Source organism: Orbicella faveolata, unplaced genomic scaffold (assembly GCF_042242905.1).
Source record: "Orbicella faveolata isolate gen_17 unplaced genomic scaffold, um_ofav_v1 contig_14, whole genome shotgun sequence".
Lineage (NCBI taxonomy): Eukaryota > Metazoa > Cnidaria > Anthozoa > Scleractinia > Merulinidae > Orbicella > Orbicella faveolata.
The window spans coordinates 12,949,967-12,972,857 of record NW_028301541.1 but is presented as its reverse complement, the minus strand read 5'-3'; the positions used below and the strand labels follow the sequence as shown (position 1 = coordinate 12,972,857).

General features: G+C 36.6%; 1 protein-coding gene and 1 pseudogene across 1 annotated transcript in view; both read right to left on the bottom strand.

Annotated features, from left to right (window-relative positions):
• Positions 1 to 1,058: 1,058 nt before the first annotated feature.
• The window catches only part of LOC110066850 (RING finger and CHY zinc finger domain-containing protein 1-like), a 62,734-nt gene continuing 40,901 nt past the window's right edge, over positions 1,059 to 22,891 (bottom strand). Inside the window, exons 7-10 of the mRNA XM_089286682.1 lie at positions 16,419 to 16,448; positions 16,196 to 16,316; positions 3,721 to 3,744; positions 1,059 to 2,896 (exon numbers count right to left, since the gene is read on the bottom strand). Coding sequence (XP_089142808.1) covers positions 2,588 to 2,896; positions 3,721 to 3,744; positions 16,196 to 16,316; positions 16,419 to 16,448 — 484 coding nt within the window. The 3' untranslated portion in view covers positions 1,059 to 2,587. The remainder of the gene's footprint in view (positions 2,897 to 3,720; positions 3,745 to 16,195; positions 16,317 to 16,418; positions 16,449 to 22,891) is intronic.
• LOC149114066 (uncharacterized) lies at positions 3,948 to 6,384 on the bottom strand (annotated as a pseudogene).

Sequence of the window (22,891 nt, the reverse complement as noted above, 5' to 3'; positions counted from 1 at the left end):
ATAATAATAATAATAATAATAATAATAATAATAATAATAATAATGATGATGATAATGTATTTTTGGAGCACCAAAATTGCAAAATTTAGCTATTGCAACATTTGGAACTTTCTGGCATCTGAATGCACCGTTTCACCACGGACAGGCTATTTAGTTATTTATCATATATATAACAAAATTCTCTGTCATGATTGGTTCTCTTCACGCCTATTTATCACGTAATTAGCGCGCGATCACATGGGTGTTCAGGTATCCAATTTGAACTGTTTGTAATAGCATACCTGTAATTGGATATCCACGTGATTCGCATGTCAATTACGCGCACTTTAATGGCTTCCTTCGCAATGTTTCCTACAATTTTCAAAACTTATGAAAAGCGCTACAGACGTTCTCTCTCTAAAGAAGTTTTCAAAAGACATTTTTAACTCCGAAATTTGTTATAGATACAATTAATTAACAATTGGACCTCGTGTAGTACAGTCCAGGGAGAAATCGTGCTTGTAATTTCAAATTGGCCTCGCACTCGTCCCATTTTGAAATTGCTTGCGCGATTACTCCCTGAAATGTACTCCACTTGGTCCAATTACTATTACCTATCAAACAGATTTCACATGGCCATCCATCTGTTCAGTAATTACAAATGACATCCAAATGTGGTAATAACAAAAATGTGGCACAGGAGGCCATACCAAGTTTGTCACTGATGTTCTTACTGCAAAAAACTGACGTCAGTTTCTCACGCATCTGTCCTGTTATTGATCATGAATTTCATCAGGGCATTGTCAAAGTACCTGTGGATTGCTGAGCGGACGCGCAGCCTACTTTGGTGATGTTATGATTAAATTCATTGTCAATAACAGGACAGACACATGAAAAGCTGACGTCAATTTGTTTTTTACAATAGCAAATTGTCAAATTGTCCACTCTTGTCCATTGCATTAACATCGCATAAATTATAAATTCATGTGTCTGTCTGCTTATTGACAATGAAAATTAGCCAATGAGTGTGCAAGAATTTCCGTGGTTATTGTAAAATACTGAACACACGCATGGAAACATTTTTTTTTATTAATTTTTATTCATTTATTTTTTTAATTAATAGCTACTTACACTGCTTACAATACAATATTAATGTAGTTACTTACACTACTTACAAAAAACTTATTACTTACGCCACTTACGATACTAACACTTACTTTATATAATACGCATACTCACGCTACTAACAATACTAATACTTACACTGCTTACAATACAACATAATTGGATTACTTGCCCTACTTATAATTCTACCACGGTAAGATCATACCAGTTTACTCCTGTCACTAATGTACATTCCGCATGGAAACATGGATTGTATTTGTTTTATAATAAAGATACAAAAAATGGCATCATGGTTTATGATGTCAACTGCATCTGTCCTCCAATTACTAGTTAATAAGAACCAATCAAAATGTGAAAAAATTACACATATTACTGTATATAAAGAGTTATTATGATATACCATTGCAATTATTATCGAGGACTAAGTTTCAAACAAAGGTTTGTGTTTACGTTTTGGTTCTTTTGAGTTATTTGATTGTCCAACAATGAGCCATTAACCTCAGAAGCTAATTAAAAATTGTGTTTTATGTAGAAAGGTTATCCAATACTTTCTTGAACTTGTATGGTCACTTTCTATTAAATGGAATTGATCAGAAATATACAATTTGAAGAGAAAAATAATGTTCTATTTCTTACAGCAACTTTTGCTTGAAAGAAGGTTGTCATGAAATGGCTGGAAGTAGTGAAGCACCACAAATACCGAGTATTAACCATGCCATAGCATTTACAAAACAAAGGAAAATTGTACGTGGTTGCATCTTGTCCTTGCAACGTATCTTTCTGGCACTTATTTCCCGCATAATTTTTGGAAAATAAACTCAAAGAAAAAACTTGAAGATGTTTCCCTCGTCCACAATGTGTTTACGTTTAGTTCGAAGACACACTGTTCCTTAATCATCATCACAATCCCTTTGTTATGGAAAAGAACTGAGAGATGACAGAAATGAACAGTTACCCCAAATGGCAGGAAATTTCAAATGCTTTGAAAATTAATGTCAATATTACGTTTTGTTCAAATCAAAATATTTTTTTTCCGCAGAAGCAAGTGAAGTCCTTTGGGCAATGTGTAGATTCACGTGAAAAAGTAGAAACAGTTCATGGGGACCTTAATGTTCTATCCTGTATGAAATTGTGTATATAATTTTATGTTGAAACTAGAAAAAGAAAATGAAATTTTGCTGTGCTATATCCAATAACGTATGTCCGGACTAGGAACGGTCTAGTAATTTTTTTTTAAAATGTTTGGATTCGTTGGCAGATACATGTGATTATTTTTTCTTCAGGCAACATCCTTCAATTCAAAGAAGACACTATCAATGGTGCAACACAACACTTTACTAAAAACACCAGCTGAAGACGCTCTCAATTTGAAACTCAAGTTTACAAAAAAGGATTGCAAGGGTGAAAGGGTGTTAAGGCTACCAGGTATTTGCCTGATACAAGTGTGTAAAAAGTGCATTTAAGTCATATAGTTCACACACTCTCAGTCCAAGGGAAGAACATTGTTATTCTCCTCATCTATATTCAACACAACTTCTGATACATTCAGCCCTTCAAAATTATCCACTGCCTCTTGGATGTTTGGCTGATCTTCATTTGTTTCATTGGCTTCCTCTCCTCCCAGAATTTCTTCTTCTTCTTCAGTTTCCCAGCCATCTCCCTCATCAGGTTGTTGAACATCAGCCTGAGGTCTCAGCACCATAGGAATTCCCTCTTCACCTTCTTTACTGGTGTTATATGACCCACACTCCATACACTTCAGTCCAAGAATATGAAATCTGACCTTACTTTCCTACAAGAAATGATGATGGTTTTAAATGCTTTTTAAATGCTTGTTATCAAATTTTACAAACACGACAATTAGTTTGTCTTGTGCTCTCTAGGCTTGTTTTCATTTATTTTTGTTTTTTCTCATTCATAAACTTAAAGGAAATGAGAACTGGACTACTGAACACTCCATGGCTTTTGGAAACAGTTGATACAATTTTCATTAATAGCATCTTTCCATCAGTAAATTTAATTAGCTGCGTCAGTATTGACCACTTTATTGTACTTTTGAAAATAATGCAAACGCTGAAAAGTTTTCAAATCTCAACTGACCATTGCATTTCCTACCACCATCAACCATGTTAACAGACCTCTTAGGAAACAGAAGTTCACTTTTACAGAATAAAAAATTTTCTGACTTTGTTTGTTTGTTTCTTTTTTTCATGGTTTACTGATTGCTGTGGTACAGTGTACATGTAATTTTGATCGTGGCAAATAAAACTGCAATCAACAGTACACCGTCTATCTTTATTTATACCATGCCATGGAAAATACAGCCAAGAATCAGAATACAGGAAAGAGTTTGTATATTGGATGGTATTACATCCAACCTTTCCATCAAGTGCCTTGCATATGTCGCATTGACTGTGTTGGCCACTGTATGTTCTACTGCATGGTATAAAATAGTTATGCAACATTCTCTTGTGGTATACCATGAAATATCCCACTTGTCACTTGTATTTTCATGGTATACAGACTCATCTAAAGGGTCATGCACGTATACCGAGAAAATACAAGTGTATTGTGGGATATTCCATGGTATACCATAACTAGTATGTATTAAGTTACCTTGTGACAATCTCGACAAAGAATCTACAGAAAAAAAGAGAACTGATGGTTGCTATGTGTCTTTTATAATTCACCACTAAATTTTCTCTGATTCTTACTGGCTTGATGCAATAGTGTTCATTGGTGGAGAGACACTATCTGCCCATACTGCCCATCTGAGGAAAATAGCAAGATGAATAGTACTCATCTGTGAACATTTTTCTGTAAACAAGCGGGCAAATTTTACATTTCTGATCTTGAACAAGTGCATTCATAAAAAGTGCTGGGAGCCATTTGACTGCAAGCTATCCTTTGATGCTCATACCCATGACCTCTGTAATAAGCTCTCTCAGCGCATTGCTGTTCTGAGTAGAATTAAGAGATTTCTTCCTCTGAAAGATCGGATAGCATATTACAAAGCCATGATCAAGCAAGTAATGCTCTATGGGTACATGGTGTGGTCATCGTGTTCTCTTGGAAACTTATAGAGGGTGTTTTGTTTCCAGAAACAAGCTGTGCACGTTACAACCGTATCAACAGACAAACCCCAGTGTGCATGAACGAACTCTTAAAGGAGAAGGTTACTCCACAAAGCTGACTTTTTTTGTCTTCGCCTATAGCAAGTAAACATTCAGCTTTTCCACTTCAGCATCTGAAGTGCCTGCTATCCTGAAGAAATTCGTCTTGAAAGATCGACTTTGAGGATGCCATTCACACGGAATGATGTCACGAAAATGCAGCCTGGCTGCTGAATACTATTCAAAATGGCGGCAACGATGTTTGAACTTTGGAGACAAATTTCACAAGGAAAACCTGCACTTAAGAGGCTGAAACTTCCGTGAGTAGCTAAACTTAGTGCAAGGTTTTTATTAGCATTGCCAAAAATATGTTTTTTAGAGTAACCTCCTTTAATAAGTAACTCGGACATCAATGATTTAAATAGTCGTCATGGTTTTATAAACTTCGCCTTTCCTCATTTGAAACGAGAATTTGAGGGAGGGCGATCATTTGGTGTAAGAGCAGCAAGACTTTGGAACTCCATTCCCAATATTTTTAAATTAAAGTACAGCTCAAGTGTACATAGTTTTAAAAAGGGCTTGATTGATTTGTGTGTGTCTAGGATTAAAGACATTCATCATTTTACAGTTTTTTAAAGGAGCTCAGTCACAGTATTTTGAGTTATTTTGGCCACATATAAAATTTGACAATAAAAATAAACGGTAAAAGTTTGCGACGTTTCGACCACTCTTCGGTCATTATCAAGCAAGATGTAAGAAGTAAAATTTGCAAAGATATATATAGCTACAAAGAGGTAAGAATGTGTGAAAATTATTAATGAAGTAAAAATATGTAAAAAGTATGTAAAAGAATTTACAAAGTAGTGCTTAAAACAATAAAAAAACATGTAAAACTAATTAATAAAAAAAAAAAGAGATTATTTAAAAACTTTCACACGAATAGAGTCAGATTGTACATTGAGACTAGGTCTCAGTTCAGGAATAAAAAACATTTCAAAAATAAGACAGCCAAACTTGGTTGTATATTTCTTTAAAATCGAAAAGTTATTAGTAAGATCTTTAGGGGCCAAAGAATGTTCCTTGCGAAAAATGTTTTCCAATTGATGACGATGGGTTTTTGTGCTCATCGACGCGTTGGTGCAAGTGCCGGCGCATAAAACCAACATAACCTGCATCGCACAGGTCACATTTAAAATGGTACACAAGGGACTGTTGGTTAAAGACTGGCGGCTTGACTTCACGTGATTTCAGGTCTCGCTCAATCTTGTGGCTGATGAAAACAGGTTGGATGGTGGTGTTTGTTTTCGTGCTAAGATCTTTCAGTTGTGTGCGAAGAAAATTAGCTGAAGCTTGGTCTTTGAATGGTAGGACAATCTGAAAGGGCTCTGGACTGTTGTTGTCAGTCGGTGAAGGAACAGGTTGCTCAGAAACTTTGATGGCAATGAAGCGTGTTATGGTTGAATTAATTAAGTCATCTGGGTATTCAAGATGGGAGAACAACAACTTGAGACGATCGCATTCTTTGGAGAAGTAGGTCCAGTTAGAAGAAAGTCAAAACGCACGATCCAGCATAGTTTTTAGTAGGCCGTGTTTATAACGATCGTCAACATGACTTTTGTAGTGTAACAAGAGACCAGAGTTTGTGGACTTCACATAAACCTTTGTCTCAACGTGGTTGGATTTGTTGAGCAATTGCGTTCCAAGGAAAGGAAGCATGCGGTCATTTTCTATCTCCATTGTGAACTTAATAGAGGAGTGGCAATCGTTCAGAGTCTCCAGAAAGTTGTTGGCTGATGCTTGGTTAGGCATGATGGTCAGTGTGTCGTCGACATACCTTCTGTAGTAGCTGGGCATCTTTCCTTCACGATCCAGGGTTTCCTCAATGCTACACATAAAGACATTGGCGAGCAGGGGTCCAAGCGGGGAGCCCATGGCGACACCGTCGGTCTGTTCATAAAGTTGACCATTAAACAGGACCTAATCCATCTCCTAGAAGGGGCAACAAAAGATCAACTTTTCCTGTTTAACGGTCAACTTTATGAACAAACACCACCATCCAACCTGTTTTCATCAGCCACAAGATTGAGCGAGACCTGAAATCACGTGAAGTCAAGCTGCCAGTCGTTAACCAACAGTCCCTTGTGTACCATTTAAAATGTGACCTGTGTAATGCAGGTTATGTTGGTTTTACGCGCCGGCGCTTGCACCAACGCGTCGATGAGCACAAAAACCCATCGTCATCAACTGGAAAACATTTTCGCGAGGAACATTCTTTGGCCCCTAAAGATCTTACTAATAACTTTTCGATTTTAAAGAAATGTACAACCAAGTTTGACTGTCTTATTTTTGAAATGTTTTTTATTCACGAACTGAGACCTAGTCTCAATGTACAATCTGACTCTATTCGTGCGAAAGTTTTTAAATAATCTCTTTTTTTTTATTAATTAGTTTTACATGTTTTTTATTGTTTTAAGCACTACTTTGTAAATTCTTTTACATACTTTTTACATATTTTTACCTCATTAATAATTTTCACACATTCTTACCTCTTTGTAGCTATACATATCTTTGCAAATTTTACTTCTTACATCTTGCTTGATAATGACCGAAGAGCGGTCGAAATGTCGCAAACTTTTACTGTTTATTTTTATTGTCAAATGTTTTAAAAAACCCTTACTGATAAGCACATACAAAATTACCTTTAAATGGTAGGAAACCTGAAAATAGCAGTTAAATAAGATAGAAAAACACCAAAGAGATAATGATAAACCAGAAAGGAACAAGGATGGCTAAGGATGGAGAAGATTAACATGGATCACAAACAACAAATTTGAAAAATTGAGGCTTAACTTTTCAATATGCACAAACCATGACTGAGCCCCTTTAACTTAAAAAAAAATACAGTTTTAATATTTATAATGTAATGTGAATTTACCTTTTAGTTAATCTTGGATTACATTTTCGACTTTTATTTACCACTAGGTTTTAAATAATTCTACATAGGTTTTAAATAGATTTTTAATTATTGTATATTTAAGAGGGCCACAAGTTTATTAGTTGAGTAACTAGTAAGTGTTACCCTCTGTAAATAAAGATTGATTGATTGATTGATTGATCAGCAGTCCAAATTTTTTAATTACAAGTTCCTTCTTTTTTAAGAATATAATTTATAAGAATATCGAGGCTGAAATTTGCAAAATTTTAAGACTATTTTAAGAATAAACCAAAGGATAAGGATGAGATATTGAAAAGAATAAAATATGATCATAATTTTGTCTGTTGGAAATACAATACAATATGTACAATTATATATACAACTATATTTCTCTAAATGGCAAAACTAGCCAAAGAGCAACAAAAACACCACCAGCCTTATGTTTGATGGTAATAACTTTTCTGCAAGAAGTTATGTGTCACCAGGCTTTAACGCCTGCAGGCTGCCTCCAAAATTACATTCAAAAACAGAAATGTCATATGCTATAATCTAAGAATATTTACATGAATGTTTTCAGCTTAAGGTAATTCCATTGAAATAGAACTACCAACAGATTTTCTTTCAAGCTTTACCTGTTCGTTGTTTATATCAAGAGAACTTAAAATTTGGAATTAATCAAAGGCTCCCTGAGCCAGCTCATGGATGAATAGTTGACTTTTGCCTCTGTGGCAAAACAAGTCTTTGTGCAAAACTATTCATATGAAAATGCATGTCACCTTCATTCTCTTGAAAATCAAGTCATTTTCATATGAAATGTTTTACACAAGGATTTGTTCTAAAAAAGAGGCAAACAGCAACTCCAAAGTGGAAGTAAAGTCTGCATATGAGCCAAGTGGCCCATCAGGTCGGCACTGTTTCTGTAGCATGAAGCGACCAGGAGTATTTCTACTACCCCTGGATGGGATGCTAGTTGATTGCAGGGTTACGCCACCATATTAACTTTGCCAGTACTTATTTATACACCAGAGTGGAAAGAGGCACTGTGAGAGTTAAGTGTCTTGCTCAAGAACACAATAAAATGTTCCCAGCCAGGGCTAGAGGCCTGACTGCTCGAAAAAGGAAAGAAATACAAAAATCAAATAACAGGTTGTTCACACAGACAGCTTATAAATTTTAAAATGGATAATAATTAATTTTGATTGGAATTGGAACATTGTTATCATATTAACTTGTACATGATGTAGTGTCAAAGAATAACAACAGTATGTTTCAAAATGAAATCATTAAATGAGAGTTCACCATATTTACCAGTCGGGGCAAAATTGACAATATAATTATGTATATGAGTCAGCAGTGCATTCTGGGTCAAGGTAAAGTGGTTATGGTCCTTGTTCAGTTAACATTATGAAACAGCTGTATAACAATGATTACTGTTGTGCAAATATTGCATCTACTATTTGCCCATTGGTGTACGCTGCTGATGTGTGTGCTAATGTTTACAAAGCAAATCTTTTGACAGACATTGTTTCCAAAGTAACGGCCGACGTTCTTCTGCCAGAAATGCAAAACTGTCTTCACAGTTGTCTGAAGATGAAACTTTATCGAGTTACTGGTGTGCAGTCAGTTGTCATGAACGAATTTTTACGCGCTTGTTTTCTCTTGTCATGTAAGACTACACGAACATTCTTTTGTGATGTAGCTCAATAAAAGGACTTCTGTTGTTCCAATGTCTCAATGTTATGTTATAAAACAAATGGTAAATGCCATAGTGTGCACTATTGAGTTATGGATGCAATTGGGAGGTTTGCTAAGCACTCAAGAAGCTAGAGTCGCAGGAGGCAATAGCCTTGTGCGACTCTTACACTTCTTTCGTGCTTAGCAACCTCCCGCGTGCATCCATAACTCAATAGTGCACGCTATGACGTTTACCATTTGTGAATTAGACAATCAACTTGAGAATGCCAGGACTGCCAAGAATATTTTGCCCAATTTCACTTAAGGTACCCGCCCAGGGTATTTTGGGTCATTTTTTCCCTTTAATATTGCTAATGAAATGGCTTAAAATGACCCTGTTTACTTCACCAGAAAATTCACCTTTTTTGTGTGTATCTGACCCCCTGTGGGGATACTGGATTAAACATTAACCCATGTCTGAGAGAGAGATTTGCATTTTTTGTTAGTCAAAGAACCTTCCTGAAGACGACTAAACACTCTTGGACAAAAACAATACTTAGCAGGGGAGGTAGGAGAAAACTGTTTAATCCAGGTTTAATGAATAAATTAATTAGAATGGAGTGAGTGAGTGAGTGAATGAGTGCCATCCGACTGCCTTCTAAGCTCATGGATGTTACATAGCATCCATGAGCAAAAAGGGGGGTCCCCATATTCCTTTAGGAATGGAGGACCTTTAATAATAGTGTAGCGGCTAACAGCTTTAATTGTTCACTTGGTGATACAAGCATGAAATTTGACAGGAACATTCTAAATTGAGTATTCTTTCAATCTAGTCGATTAGCCACTCGAAATTTGCATTAACAAGAGTTTTTTTCAAAATGGCTAAAAATGAGTGCGATGTGATACAATGGTGGCCATTTTGAGTAATATATTTACTTCCAACTCATCTTGAAGCAACATTTGAGCGGTTTATTACTCCCTGATTACAACTTTTTACTGCTAGCATCCTTTAAATACAGTAGATTATTCCATACACTTTAAGTTTCTGAAAATGGCCAAACAACTCTAAAGAATTCTTTCTTTAACAGACACTGATCTCATAGTACTGTTATATACAGGTTACATTATGTGCCTATCCAGTATTCAGTACAGTAATTCAATACGCCCAGCAGTTTCTTAGCTGGGTAATTCCCAAACAATTCTTTTTTAAACAACCTCTGATCACGTATAAGTTTCAAATACACAAGTTACATTACGTGCCTACTTCAACCGAATTCTGGTATTCAGGACGGCAATTCATTACGCCCAGCAGTTTCTAGCTGGCTAATTCAAAAACAGTTTTTTAAACAAGCTTTTGATTAATTTTGTAACAGTGTCAAATAGTGCTGCTATACAATTTACATTGTATGCCTACTATAGTCGATGACCAGGTGGAGCTACTTTTCACACGAACAGCTACACAAAGCTGTACAGTTCAGCCCAGAGTGAAGACATTTGCACCTCCCCCAACAGTCCTTCCTGCAGCCACTTCTGCATGGTTAGTTCTTGACAACTTGCGGCAACTGATGGAATGTCAGTCCAAAGTATCTTCTTGCCTACTCCATCCCCAGTCAGCTGGACTTTTTGGGACAGGTCGAGGGAGAGTGGCTTGACCCCCAGATAATTCCTCCTTGGTAGGCAGCATGGTTTGAATGTAGCTTGAGGGCAGACTGACTAGGTGGTATTGCATCATACGGCCTCTGTTTGCAAGCAAAGAGATTCAGTCTTGCATAATTCACACTTGTATCTGCACTGGACCTGTCATACATGACCTTGACAAACTTCTCTAGACTCTGGAGATCAGCATTGTCAAGAGCTGTCACACACTGATTGGGTGAGTTTGGTGAAGGTGGTCGAGGCCTCTTTACAGACATTCCATGTTTGCCATGCAGACTTCTTCCCTTTGCCATGGAAAGCAGACACAGTGTCGCATCCAGTAAATGCGTGAAAGAATGGGAGTCCACTGGCTTTCTCTGGACCGATTGTGTTTACCACTGTGTGCAATGGAATCAATCGCAAATTTCCTCCTCGGCCAAATGCAATCCACCTTTTTTCAAGTCGACCAGGCTCGTTTAAGGATTTCATGACAAATATGGCAATAACTACCACATCCATGTCGTTTGCCTTAATCATTAAAGCGTTACTGCCGTCCTTTGCCGCATGTCGTGCGTGCACAAAAATATGTGGGTCTGCCTCTTCCTGCGTACATGGTGCTAAATCTTCTAACGCAATTACACGATTGCAACAGACGTCTTCTTCCTTTGTCACAATGACCAAGCATGGCATGTCTGCTTCGGACAACCAGTCCGCAAGAAAATGGAAAATTCCAGTCTTGTTGTTGTTATCTCTCAGAAATCTTTTCTTATTTTGGAGGTCTTGCTGGTTGATGTAACCGTTCTTCATATCTCTTTGTCCCTTTTAGATCGTGCCTCTACTTTCAGGCTGGACTCCTTATACACATCAAACACAATGTCAAGTCTTTGGTACTTGGTAGAATATGATCTAACTCTTGGAAGGATGTCGTCATTGGCGTAATCATCAAAATAATTAATGTCTTTGACGTACGTGGGGGTTGGGAGTTGGCAAGAGCTGATCCATCTATGATGATTGCATCTGCTTCTGGTTCTGTGTTTGGCATCACAGTCTCACCCAATTGCGATTTCTGGCATGTGTGAAGTTTTCCACTGTCACTGAGGGAAGCTGGGGCTGACTGGTTTTCGTTCCGGAAGAATTTATGCAAATCACACTGTCTGCTTTGACATGAAATGTAGAGTTGGGAAAATAGGTGACAGTCCTCTTTCAGTGTCTTCTCCTTGGAACTGGCAGCACCGGAAATTTCCTCTTGCTTGAAGAAAGTGATCTTGTTCTTTCTGATTGGTTGATAAAACAAAGTCTGCTCTTCTTTCTTCAGTCCTTTGATGAAGGATTGGAACTGATCTTTGCTTCTGCTCTGGTGAGTGGCAACAAGTCTTGAATTACCTGGATCGGCAATGTCTTTTGTGTCTATTTCAAGGAGATCCTTGGACTCTTCTTTAAAAGGATTGCCATTTCTTTAAGTACTGTGAATAGCTTTGCCACTTTCTCAAAGAGTGCTATTTGAGCACTTCCGCCTTGTTCGTGATCTTTCCTACTGATTGTTGCATCTTTAGTTCCCGCAACCTCTTCGTAGTGGGCGACTAGGCGGATCACCTCTGGTCCAGCTATCATCCACCTCTGGAATGCTATAGGGTCCTCTGTCAAACCTATCACTCCTCCATCATCCTTTTTGACTGCATTGTTTTGTTCGTGGGCTTGGTCGATTGTAATTGACGAGAGTTCTTTGCAAGATCTGTGCACAACAAAATGTCCTTTGAAGAACTCTCTTGCTACTTCTGGATGTTGTTGATTGATGGTCATCATATCTCTGAGGTGAATTGAAAGCCACCGCGCATAATTCACATTAATGTTTACAAAGAAATAGGGAAAGAGTTCCACCAGAGCCTCACGATATAGGCAAAAGTCAACTTCTCTGAATGAACGAATCAGTGTTTGAATGGTTAGCTCTAGAGCTAAAACAGAATCCCAAAATGCGAACTGTGGACTTTCGAGTCTTCGTTTCTTACACCAATCTTGAAATCAAGAACACCTTGTGGACTTTGAGATGTCTCTCTGCTATAGCTGTTATATGCAGCTTTCCTCTGTTTGTTGATAGACAACATGCTGTTATCTTATGTGCTTGACGAGATCTGGTAACACCTGAAGCTGACAGATAAGATTCTGCAGTACCAGATAAGGCAACTCCTGCCTCAACAAAAGCACTTGTGCAACCACTGTCCTGAAGTAAAGTAAAGTCTGCATACGAGCCAAGTGGCCCATCAGGCTGGAGCTTATCCCGGTCAATTTCAGAGCAGCCATTTCTATGTGAAGACCTATCTTTGAGATGAATTGTCTGAGAGGTTTAAAGTGCAAAAAGCTGTAAAACATATGTCAACCTTTCAACCCGAACACAAGTAATATATGATGGTTAAGACTGAAATCTATTATCGTAATTAACCTAAGTGCAAAATTCTACAATACTTACAGACATGCTCCACTGGCCAAAATAATGGCTGCTCCTTCTGCAACTCTTGATAGCCTGTGGACTTTTTTGCCAGCAGTCTTTCCTATGTTAAGTTGCCGGGTCTACTCAGCCATAGTACTGTTTTAGTTTCTTCTGTTCAACAATGAACTTTTGTACTGCAGCATCATCAATTTCTCCTGTATAAGGTTGCCAATTAACTCTATACTTAAAGTCAATGGCGGCCATGTTGAGATAAAGACCACCTATTTTGTATATTGTTAAAAAAATGTTATACCGCCAAATTTGAAGTGGCTAATTGATCAGAATGAAAGAATACTTAATCTAGAACATTTCTGTCAAATTTCATGCTTGTATCATTAAGTGAACAATTTTGCCAAAAAAATGATGTTAGCCACTACACTAGCTATAAACCCCATAATTCCTGAAATTATCTGCTTTAAGAAACGTTTATATCTTAACCATTCACCTTACGCTTTAAGAGAGCAGAAAAATAGAAAGTTAAGCAAGAAATACAACAATGGATGTATTGCATAAAGGTAAAGGAGCAATTTGATGTACGTTTCATGATAAGGGCACTCATATTTTGTCGACAGGGATACAATGTGTTCCAAGCACGCAGTGTTCTGGGGCCACATATTATCTTGTATGAGTGCTAGCTATGCTCTCATTTTCCGTGATAATTTTTTCCTCTGCAATAGCAATTGATCCATATTCACTGTATAGAAAGATGGTGATCTCTGCATTCAAACTAAACAAAAAAATTGTTGGGTCCCTGTACTCGTTTCCGAGGAAAAAACGATGATTTGTCTCTCACAAGCCAAGCCATTTAGAAGAAGCCACCATTTTGTATATGTTGTGTATATGCATGCGCTCACACAGCATGCACTAATGACGTGAAAATCGTGCACAGAAGGGATGTGCAATGCAATTCTGAGGAATCACCTTAAAATCAGCAGAAAAATAAGAATAGTCATCCTTGGCTGTAAAAACAATATTCTTATTAAAAAAGAGGATAATTAGAAATTAATTAATTCTAGCAAATAAAGAGAACTTAACCAATCCAAACTATAATACGTCGATTAAGAAGTGGTAAGCAATTTACATATGCCCAAGGTCTCAGTAACGTTACAAATAGAATATGAAGCCATGAGTTTTGACACTCCAAAAAAAACACTTTCTGCATGGTGTATCACTCAAGGTTTCCTAAACTACAATAAATGACAGGCAGTCAGAATTTTAATTGTTTTTATTAATTCTAGTCAATCACAATTGGATTGACTAAGTTCTTTTGACTCAGTCACCATTAAAATGACAGCTTAACTGCAACTGTTGCAGAAAAGCAGTGTGTGACCTTCTGTCATGAAAGGTGAAATGATTTTCAGAAATCATAACCCTGAAAAAAGACAAAAAGACTTCTTAACTTCTCTAGTAATCATCGTAAGTTGATGTTTGCTCTGAAGACAAAATTAAGTTAATGGTTTATTGCGACTCAACTTGGAAAATGGATCGTCAGAGGTAAACAGTGGCAATTTTGATGCCATTGAATTGAGGTTTTAATCCATAGGTTATGTTAACGTTAAAGCTCACTGCCATTGTTAAGAAATAGTGCAAAATGCAATGTCAAGAGAATGCACAAGGAGATAAGACACCATTGAAAACATTCATGAAAATATCGGTGATCCTTGTCCAATTAAGAAAGAAAATTAAGAAAGTACCGCTTCTTATCCGATTACCAAAGCAAGTTATAATTCTCGTTTTCTTTCCTATTTTTCCTTTCTTCATTTTCCCAGCCAATATAAGTGATTTTTTTCTTTCTTTGTTACCTTTTGAGAGATTTTAGAAATCAAAAAACTGCATCCAGCGTAGAGTCATGAATCAAATCACAACCACATCTCGTCTGCTCAACAAAGTTAAACCGTTCAGCGGGGTTCCTACTTGTCTGGGTGACCAAATACGAATACCCTGTGTTGTAATAACTTCTTTTTCTCTTTTCTTTTTTCCCTTCCCTTTCCAAGGCAATATCAGTGACTGCAGAACTCCCAGCCTTGAGTAATGTCTTTTCTTCTATTTATCAACTATTTGTTCATATCATTTCCCCATTGGCTGTATTAATTTATTTACGATACTGCATAAATAGTAGTGAAACGTGCTGTTCAAATTCTCCTCGATTCTCTTGTCTGATGATCGTCAAAACATTTTCATCACGGCTTGAATCATTTGAAAATACATACAGCTCATCAATTTTGTAATTTTCATATCTTTTTTTTCGGCAATCGACTATAGTTAAACCTGTATTAAGTGGACACCTTCGGGAAATGAGCTATTTATATAACAAGCTTCTGTATAAAACAACGTTTGTGCGAAAATCTATTCAATGTAGATCATTTCTGCATTAAGATATTACAAAAATGGGAAAATTGCTAATAAAAATTAAAATTAATCATTCCGTAAGGAAATTGTTTCACCTTCAGGTCGGATATAACTTGAACTTTGCTATGACTGCGAAAGCTTTATACATTGGTCAGTGGATTTGGTCACAGAAAAAGTTTACAGGAATCAAAGGAAGGAAGAAAGGGTGGAGTGAAACTTGCAGATTGATTTTCCATGTTAAAAAGTAGGGGTAACCATGTGTTTTCTAGAGTTAAATGTCATTGATTTGTTTCATCTTTTTTGAAATTGTTTTTGGTGTCTGTTACATTTTTCCTGTCACTTAGCTTCCCAAGTAAGTCAGATTTTTGTGTCTCTTGCACTTGTTTTGCATGCAATCTATACTGTTTACAGTTTGATTTCAGTATAAATATTAAAATTTGTGATTGTGTGATGCTAATTGTATCAGGTCCTGGTGTTTTGTTCAACCTCATAAAGAGAATTTCAGAGCATGAGAAAATTCTAGATATCTCAATTTAGGTTTGGGAAATCAATATTGAGGAAATGATTAGTGTACTTGCTATCTCAGAGTGCAAGGCGTCCCCTCTTCCTAATGATGATTTCAAAACAGGTGCATCAATGGCTATCTTCATACTGTTTTAAGAATGATTTCACTGAAAAAGTGGGAGACTGAAATACTACCTGCATGTACTATCATGCTGGTATCTGATATATCATTATCAATGTTAAATAACAGTATTGTTCAACTTGCATATTTCATTTCCATACTGTATAATACATGTATGTAAACCAATATTGAAAGTTTCAAAGCAAAAAAAAAAATTTATAAAAGTTTCAATCAAAAAACAGTTGTAAAGAAAAAAATAAAACAAAAGTCCTAACCGTCACATTGAAGTCGTTGTAGTCTGCTGGCATTGGTGTACGTGATATCTCCTGATCCAATTGTCGCCACATACGAGACATGTCAACCATAGACCTGTTACATATAGGGCAAGCATATCCCCTGTGAAGAAGAAAAAACATTTTTACATGCTGGTCCAGAAGGATGTCATCATCTATCAAGCAGTACAAAAAAAAATTACAAAAGAAATCCATTTCTACATACCCAGACTCCAGCAACTTGGTAAAACAGGTACTGAAAAGAAATTTATGTTTAAGTCAGTTCACTTAAAATTTATTTAAAGCTCATTGAGAAATAAGAAATATGATAGATGTCAGTGTTTCTGATGTTTTGAAGAACTTGAACTGTTTAAGGTAAAAATGTGTCTTGAAGGCAATCAGCTCAGCAATCTGATAAGTGGTCATAACTAGCACTGGTCATTTACTGAGCTATCTTAAAGGCCATAAAATGCTGAAATAAAAGAAGCCGGCCCCTTACCAAAGCTTTTAGCAGAAGACTTTCTACCTAGATGCAGGCAATGTAATATTATGGTGAATTGTGATTAAGTAGATGTATACTTTTATTGACATGTTGCCCAATACTAATCAGAACGAGAGCCCCCTTAGAGGTGAAGGAAAGACTAGTTGCTAATTCCCAAAAGTGGTGGCGGTTGCTAAGGGAGGTTTAAATATCAATTGGTGTGTTTGAGGGGCAATTTAAACACAGTGCACAGTGGTGGGACATGTAGTAACTAGAGCTTGTCAAGAGAGCTTCAACCTATGCATAAGTATAAAATAAACACCTAAACTAACTTTATATAACTCTGTATTAAGTTATTTGCTGGTTAAAACTTGTACATTATAATTTTTTTTTTCTACTGGTGAAAATTAAACTTATTTCAGACCAATGAAAAGAAACAAATTATCACATACTTTTTGTGAGAACTATTACAAGTATTTCTGAATTGGAGAATCCGCCGGTTACTAGCGTTGGTTATTTACAGGGAAATTTCAGTCTGCAATGCAGGCTAAAACAGAGACTGAAGCCCTTTTGTTCCATAAAAGAATTATTGTAAATCAAGATTTGCTGATAGGGCCACTTGAGAAGTTATGTTTGTTATTTGAGTGGTCCAGTACAATGTACCTCAGTAAAACTCTTGTAGCTCAGCAGTCCAGCTCAAGTGGCTCAGCAGTTTGATAGTTAATTTAAATTAAAGCTGCTACATTAACCCTCCTGGGCTCAAATGGATTGGCAATAAAAAATTCACACTTGTTTTAATTAAATTTTTGTTTACTTTGTATTTAGCTCTTATTAACCGGCCAGGAGGTCTGTATGGGAGAATCTTGAGCGAGGTCTGTACACACGACCGAGGTCAAGATTCTTCCATACAGACCGACTATTACTGTGATGATTCATGTTCTACGTCAAGCATTCTACATTTCATACTGTATAAGCACACGCACTCAAACACACTGCACACCTGACAGAATAAAAATGCCACTTAAGGATGTTCCAGCCATTTTTTCTGTGTATCCTTACTGCACAATCATGCAATTCAACAACACCCCTCACCATGCATCAAGAACCCATGCTAAAGAAATATTAAACTAGTAGTAATCAGAGATTATGAGAGTGTGTTTGACACCCTCACTTACCCTCACACCACCCCAAATACTACACATGTGGCAGTATCTAAGCCATTACCAGAGTGCTCAAACTAGTGAACTAGTGAGCATACGCAATTGCAACAGTAACGACTCATCCCAGTAGAGTGCTCAAACTGGACATGAAAGCAGAGCTTTGTATGCCAGCGAGCTATATCTAACTGCAGACAGTACTGTTTCGGCCTTCTGGGCCTCATCAGTGCAGTGCTGAAGACTAGGATGGAGGCTAAGCTTAAAAAGCCGCCCCAAATACTACACATGTGGCAGTATCTAAGCCATTACCAGAGTGCTCAAACTATATATATACCTTAAATAAAATAATGATTTCACTAGCTGACTTTCAACCTTTGTCTATTGCTAAAATCAAGATTTTTCAGCAGCAACCAAGGTCCAAAGTCCATGCTAGTGAAGAGGTCAGGATTGGCTGATACGTTGCGTGATGCTGCCAGTTTCTGTAGACTCACAAGTTTCATAGAAGGTATATTAAATAATATATAGATTTAGTCAAGCCTAAAAGCGGAGCTCCTGGGTTGGGTTGTTCAAAGCCTGATTAAGATAACTCATGATAAGCAAGAATTTTGACTTGAGTTTTGTAACTTTACGGTAAGGTTTTCTGTTTATGTTGTTTGGCCTTCTTCACAAACCAAAAGCAGTTAAAAACATTTGTATACATATGAAGAAAAATTTACACTTCAGTTAACTTTCATAACCCTGGGTTAGCATTAACTGGCTTCCAAAAAACCTGGCCCTGTTTACAACAAGTTAGCCTGACAAGAGCCTGCGATCCAATCAAAAACAAGCACTTGGTCAGCCGTCAACTGCAAAAAAGCAAGTGATCTTGATGAGCTCTAAACTTGAGCCCACCATATGGTCACATGATACTGGTCAGCAGATACCTTGTTTTGGCAGGTGTCAATTGACCATAACATGAATGTCCAAAATCAAAGAGGGACACTACAAATCGAGGGTGCATGTCTCTGTCAACATATTAGCTGGAGTATGGTCACCATCTTGCACGACTCCGTCGTCATTGTTCGTACGCACCCCTGAGCAATACCGCTAGCCATGATAACCATGGGAAAATCCAATCATTGGTTTCCTTTTCTTTCCTTTATGGGTATGGGGCTCCACTTGATGGCACTTCAGGCCACCGGAGCTCAGCTATAACCAAGTATAGGGCTTGGTGCCATTGCATTAATTTCACCTGCAGTTTACTCTCTCAAATGGTTGGTGACCCCCTCTTTTCTTTTCATATATCACTTCCTTTCCTGATTTTCTCCATTTTAACAAAAAACAGTACATGAGAAGTTACAAATATTTAAGCTTTTTCTGCCCTTGTGGGACCAAAGTTTTCTTCGAGTGTGGATGGCCAAGACTAATAATGTAAACTATTCTTTTTCAAGGCCTTTTCTACCCTAAGGAACAGCATCAGCTGCAAAAGTTTACTTAATTTATTGTGTAGAATTGAGTATAATTACCTTATCTAAATTTCAGTAATGTAGGTTATTTTATTGTTGATTGTTGTAAGCTTAAATCATCTGAAGATAATGTAAGCTTCTCACACACTAATGCCATTTGTCTGCCACACAACAATACAACAGCACTTTATTGACATTTCTATCAACATCACAACGATAACAGAATTGGAGTCAACAACAGGAGAAAACTACCCAAATGTTGATACACTTCCATAAACTTTAGGCAAGAACTTGCTAAGGGGTGGGGGCTAGGGTGGGAAAACTGTTGCACTGTCCAGCAAGAAGAGAAAACCTGAATCATGTGACTGAGTGTGAAACTGACATCCTGGCTCATACCCAGGTCCCCCATTCAGTGCGAGAGAACTTTGTTTCCTGCCTCTTTTGCAAGTTCAGCCAGCAGGAAAAACATTTCTTCCATGCACCTTATCACAACTAGTGAGACAATCTCAGAAAGTGCAAAGTGCAATTGATAGCTCTGGCATGGCAGTCCCACAAGTACTCACCCCTGCTCAGTTCACTTCTGGTTTGTATTTACCTTGGTAGTCTGCTAGGGCTTTTCCCCTTAGAAGTGTGTATGTTTCAAGGCTGCATTTTCATTCAACGTCCAAAAATTATGCACAATTACTGTTTATCACGACAGCTTTTAAATTTTCCTCTGGTGTTTTACAATGATTTTTGTTCATTATAAATTCAATAATATGTTGAACAAACGTGACAATTTAGCTCTTCTTGCCAACTTTGTAACTTGATACTATTATTTTCCTTGCAAAGGTATGTAACATGAAACCTTGTTTTCTCCAAAACACACGGAAGATGTGCTTGTTTTTTGGGGATAAATGAAAGAAAGTTAATTATCTGACAAAGAAATGGAGCACACGGAAGATGTGCTTGTTTTATGGGGGATAAATGAAAGAAAGTTAAGTATCTGATGAAGAAATGAAAGAGACAATTTTATTTTTTCTGAAAATGCAAATATTCTTATCACTGATGAAAAAGAACTAATTTAATTATCAGATAGTCACGGAATACCTCTTTCTTTTTCTGTTGCCACCTTTGTTGTTAACAATAAAACAATTCAAAATTAATACACAACAATATTGATTGATACAACTGAGAAGTGTTTCAACGAGAAGTATTGAAGGTAAACAGTGCTACTTGGCCGATATTATCATGCATCGGTGAACAAGTCTCCTCTAAGACTGATTAAATTAATCTGCGCTTTCATTAGGTGCCACGGAGTCTGCAGCAATATTTGAGCACTTTCCTGGTTTCTTTTGTCACAAATTTACAATTTGCAGAATATTAAGGCCACTAGCTCGGGAACTTTTTGGTCTCTCTTACAGACGCAATTAAGGCAAGAAATAAACAAGCCGCTAAGGAGAAGCTATACATTTCCCTTCTTTATTTACACCCTGACAAACATACTATAATAAATTGTAGTTTGAAAACAACAGATAATATTTGTTGAACCGACCTGTGGGTAGTTCTAAAAGATATGTTTCACTTTTGCACTAAAAAGAGACAAGTGGCACTACCTGATGTATCACATGACATTTTTTTTAAATTTTTTTTTAAATGAAGCACTTTATTAATACACCTAAAACACACGTACATTACACTTACATGCACTGTTGAAGTTTTACAATGTTCAATAACTTTTCTCATACATAAAAGAAAAAGAAAACGTGACAGCTAAGTAACTACACAGAACAAGAAAAAAAATATACAAATACAAAAAAAAAAAACAAAAAAAGGGGGGGTCTATGCATTAGCTGTTAAGTATTACAATTTTTTAACACTACATTATTGATATTAATTGAGAGCATTTTTGGATTTACTACGTTAACCTTGTATTGTAATAACTCTGTTAATTAATCAACTTAATACCCCATAAGTGGTGTTTTTTAGATAAGCGATTTTACGTTTAAGCACATTTTTCTAGTTTCCATTGAACAATCAGTTTATTTACAAGTTCATCTAGAGACAATTCTTTCTGAAGATATTTAGAAGCATAGATATATTGTTTGACCAGGATGATGAGCAAATCTAGCTTGCGTTTTAAAGGGTCTGACAGCACATCAGTCATGTGACATGTGTCATGAAAAGCAATTTGTTCTTTTGAAAGTATTATCTCAGTACTTTGAGAATGATTGAACCATGATATAATTTGTGAATAAAGTTTTACAGACTCCTTGCAATCAATAAACGTATGTTCTATTGAATCCGCGTTAAAGCAATATATACATTTATTGTCCTCGGCTAAATGATATAGTTTAAGTTCTTTCTTCGTTACAATTGTTCTATGTAAGAAATGAAAACAAAATTGGCAAAGTTTATTGTCCTTAGTGAGGCGATATATATCTTGAAAGCATCCAATCCAGTCACCAAGTTTTTCAGGAAATTTACACTGCCACTTTTTTACACCACTCGGGACAATAGGGGTATGATTATTAAACAATTGGTAATAATTTTTGCAGCGTGCTTCAGCCAGATTAATTAGAGTTTGATTTGAAAGAATGGATGGGGAGGTCGAAGAAAGATCAGCTGCAGGTATAAAAGTTTGAGTTGCTCTCCTTTTCAACTCAGATGGAATGGCTGAAATTAGCTGAAAGTAATGTATATAATTTGTGGTGATGTTAAACTTGTTGCTGAACTCTTCATATGATAGAAACTTTCCCTTAGAATTTAGCACATCCTTTATCGTCACAATTCCGCGTTCAAACCACGATTTCCAAAATAGAGTTGCATTATCTATAATTATTGAATTGTTATTCCAAAGAATGAGTTCGCCATTTGGAAAGATGTTAGCTGTATTTTTGAGATCTTGAAAATATTGAAGAAGTTCTCGATAAAAGAGTGGCAGACCTGTTTTCAAAAGTTTTACATTATAATTACACTTAAGGAGAAATAATAAACCACCATAATTTCGAAAATAGTAATTAGCGATTACCTTCCATTTATCATCAGACTCGCCTAGTAATCTACCAATCCAAGCCAAGCGTAATGATTTAACGACCATGTAAAAATTAACAAAATTAATTCCTCCTTCTGCTACTGGTTGATACATAACCATTCTTTTTATTTTGTTTTTCCTGTTTTTCCATAGAAAGGCGAACAGATTCTCTTGAACTGTCTTAATAACCGATTCTGGAACGGTCAGCATAGATGCTGCATACACTAGCTGTGATATACCTAAAGCTTTCACCAGTAAAGACTTGCCATATATTGTGAGGTCTCTTGAAAGCCATAAATTTAATTTTGTTTTCATTTTGTTGATCTTATCATAAAAATTTTTCTCAGTACATTTACTTTTGTTGTAGGATAAATGGACGCCAAGAACTTTAATGGGTTCTTTAGTTGTTTTAAGTCAAGTACTTTCAAATTACTATCTTTCATAGAGCCGATCCACATAACTTTAGTTTTCTTCTTATTTAATTTCAATCCAGAAATAATTCCAAAACAATCCAAGATTGAGACTGGGACGAGCTGACGCCAAGGATGGACGCACGTTTTTAAGTTTGCTCGCTCGAGAGGCAAAATGCTTGAAAATGTAGGG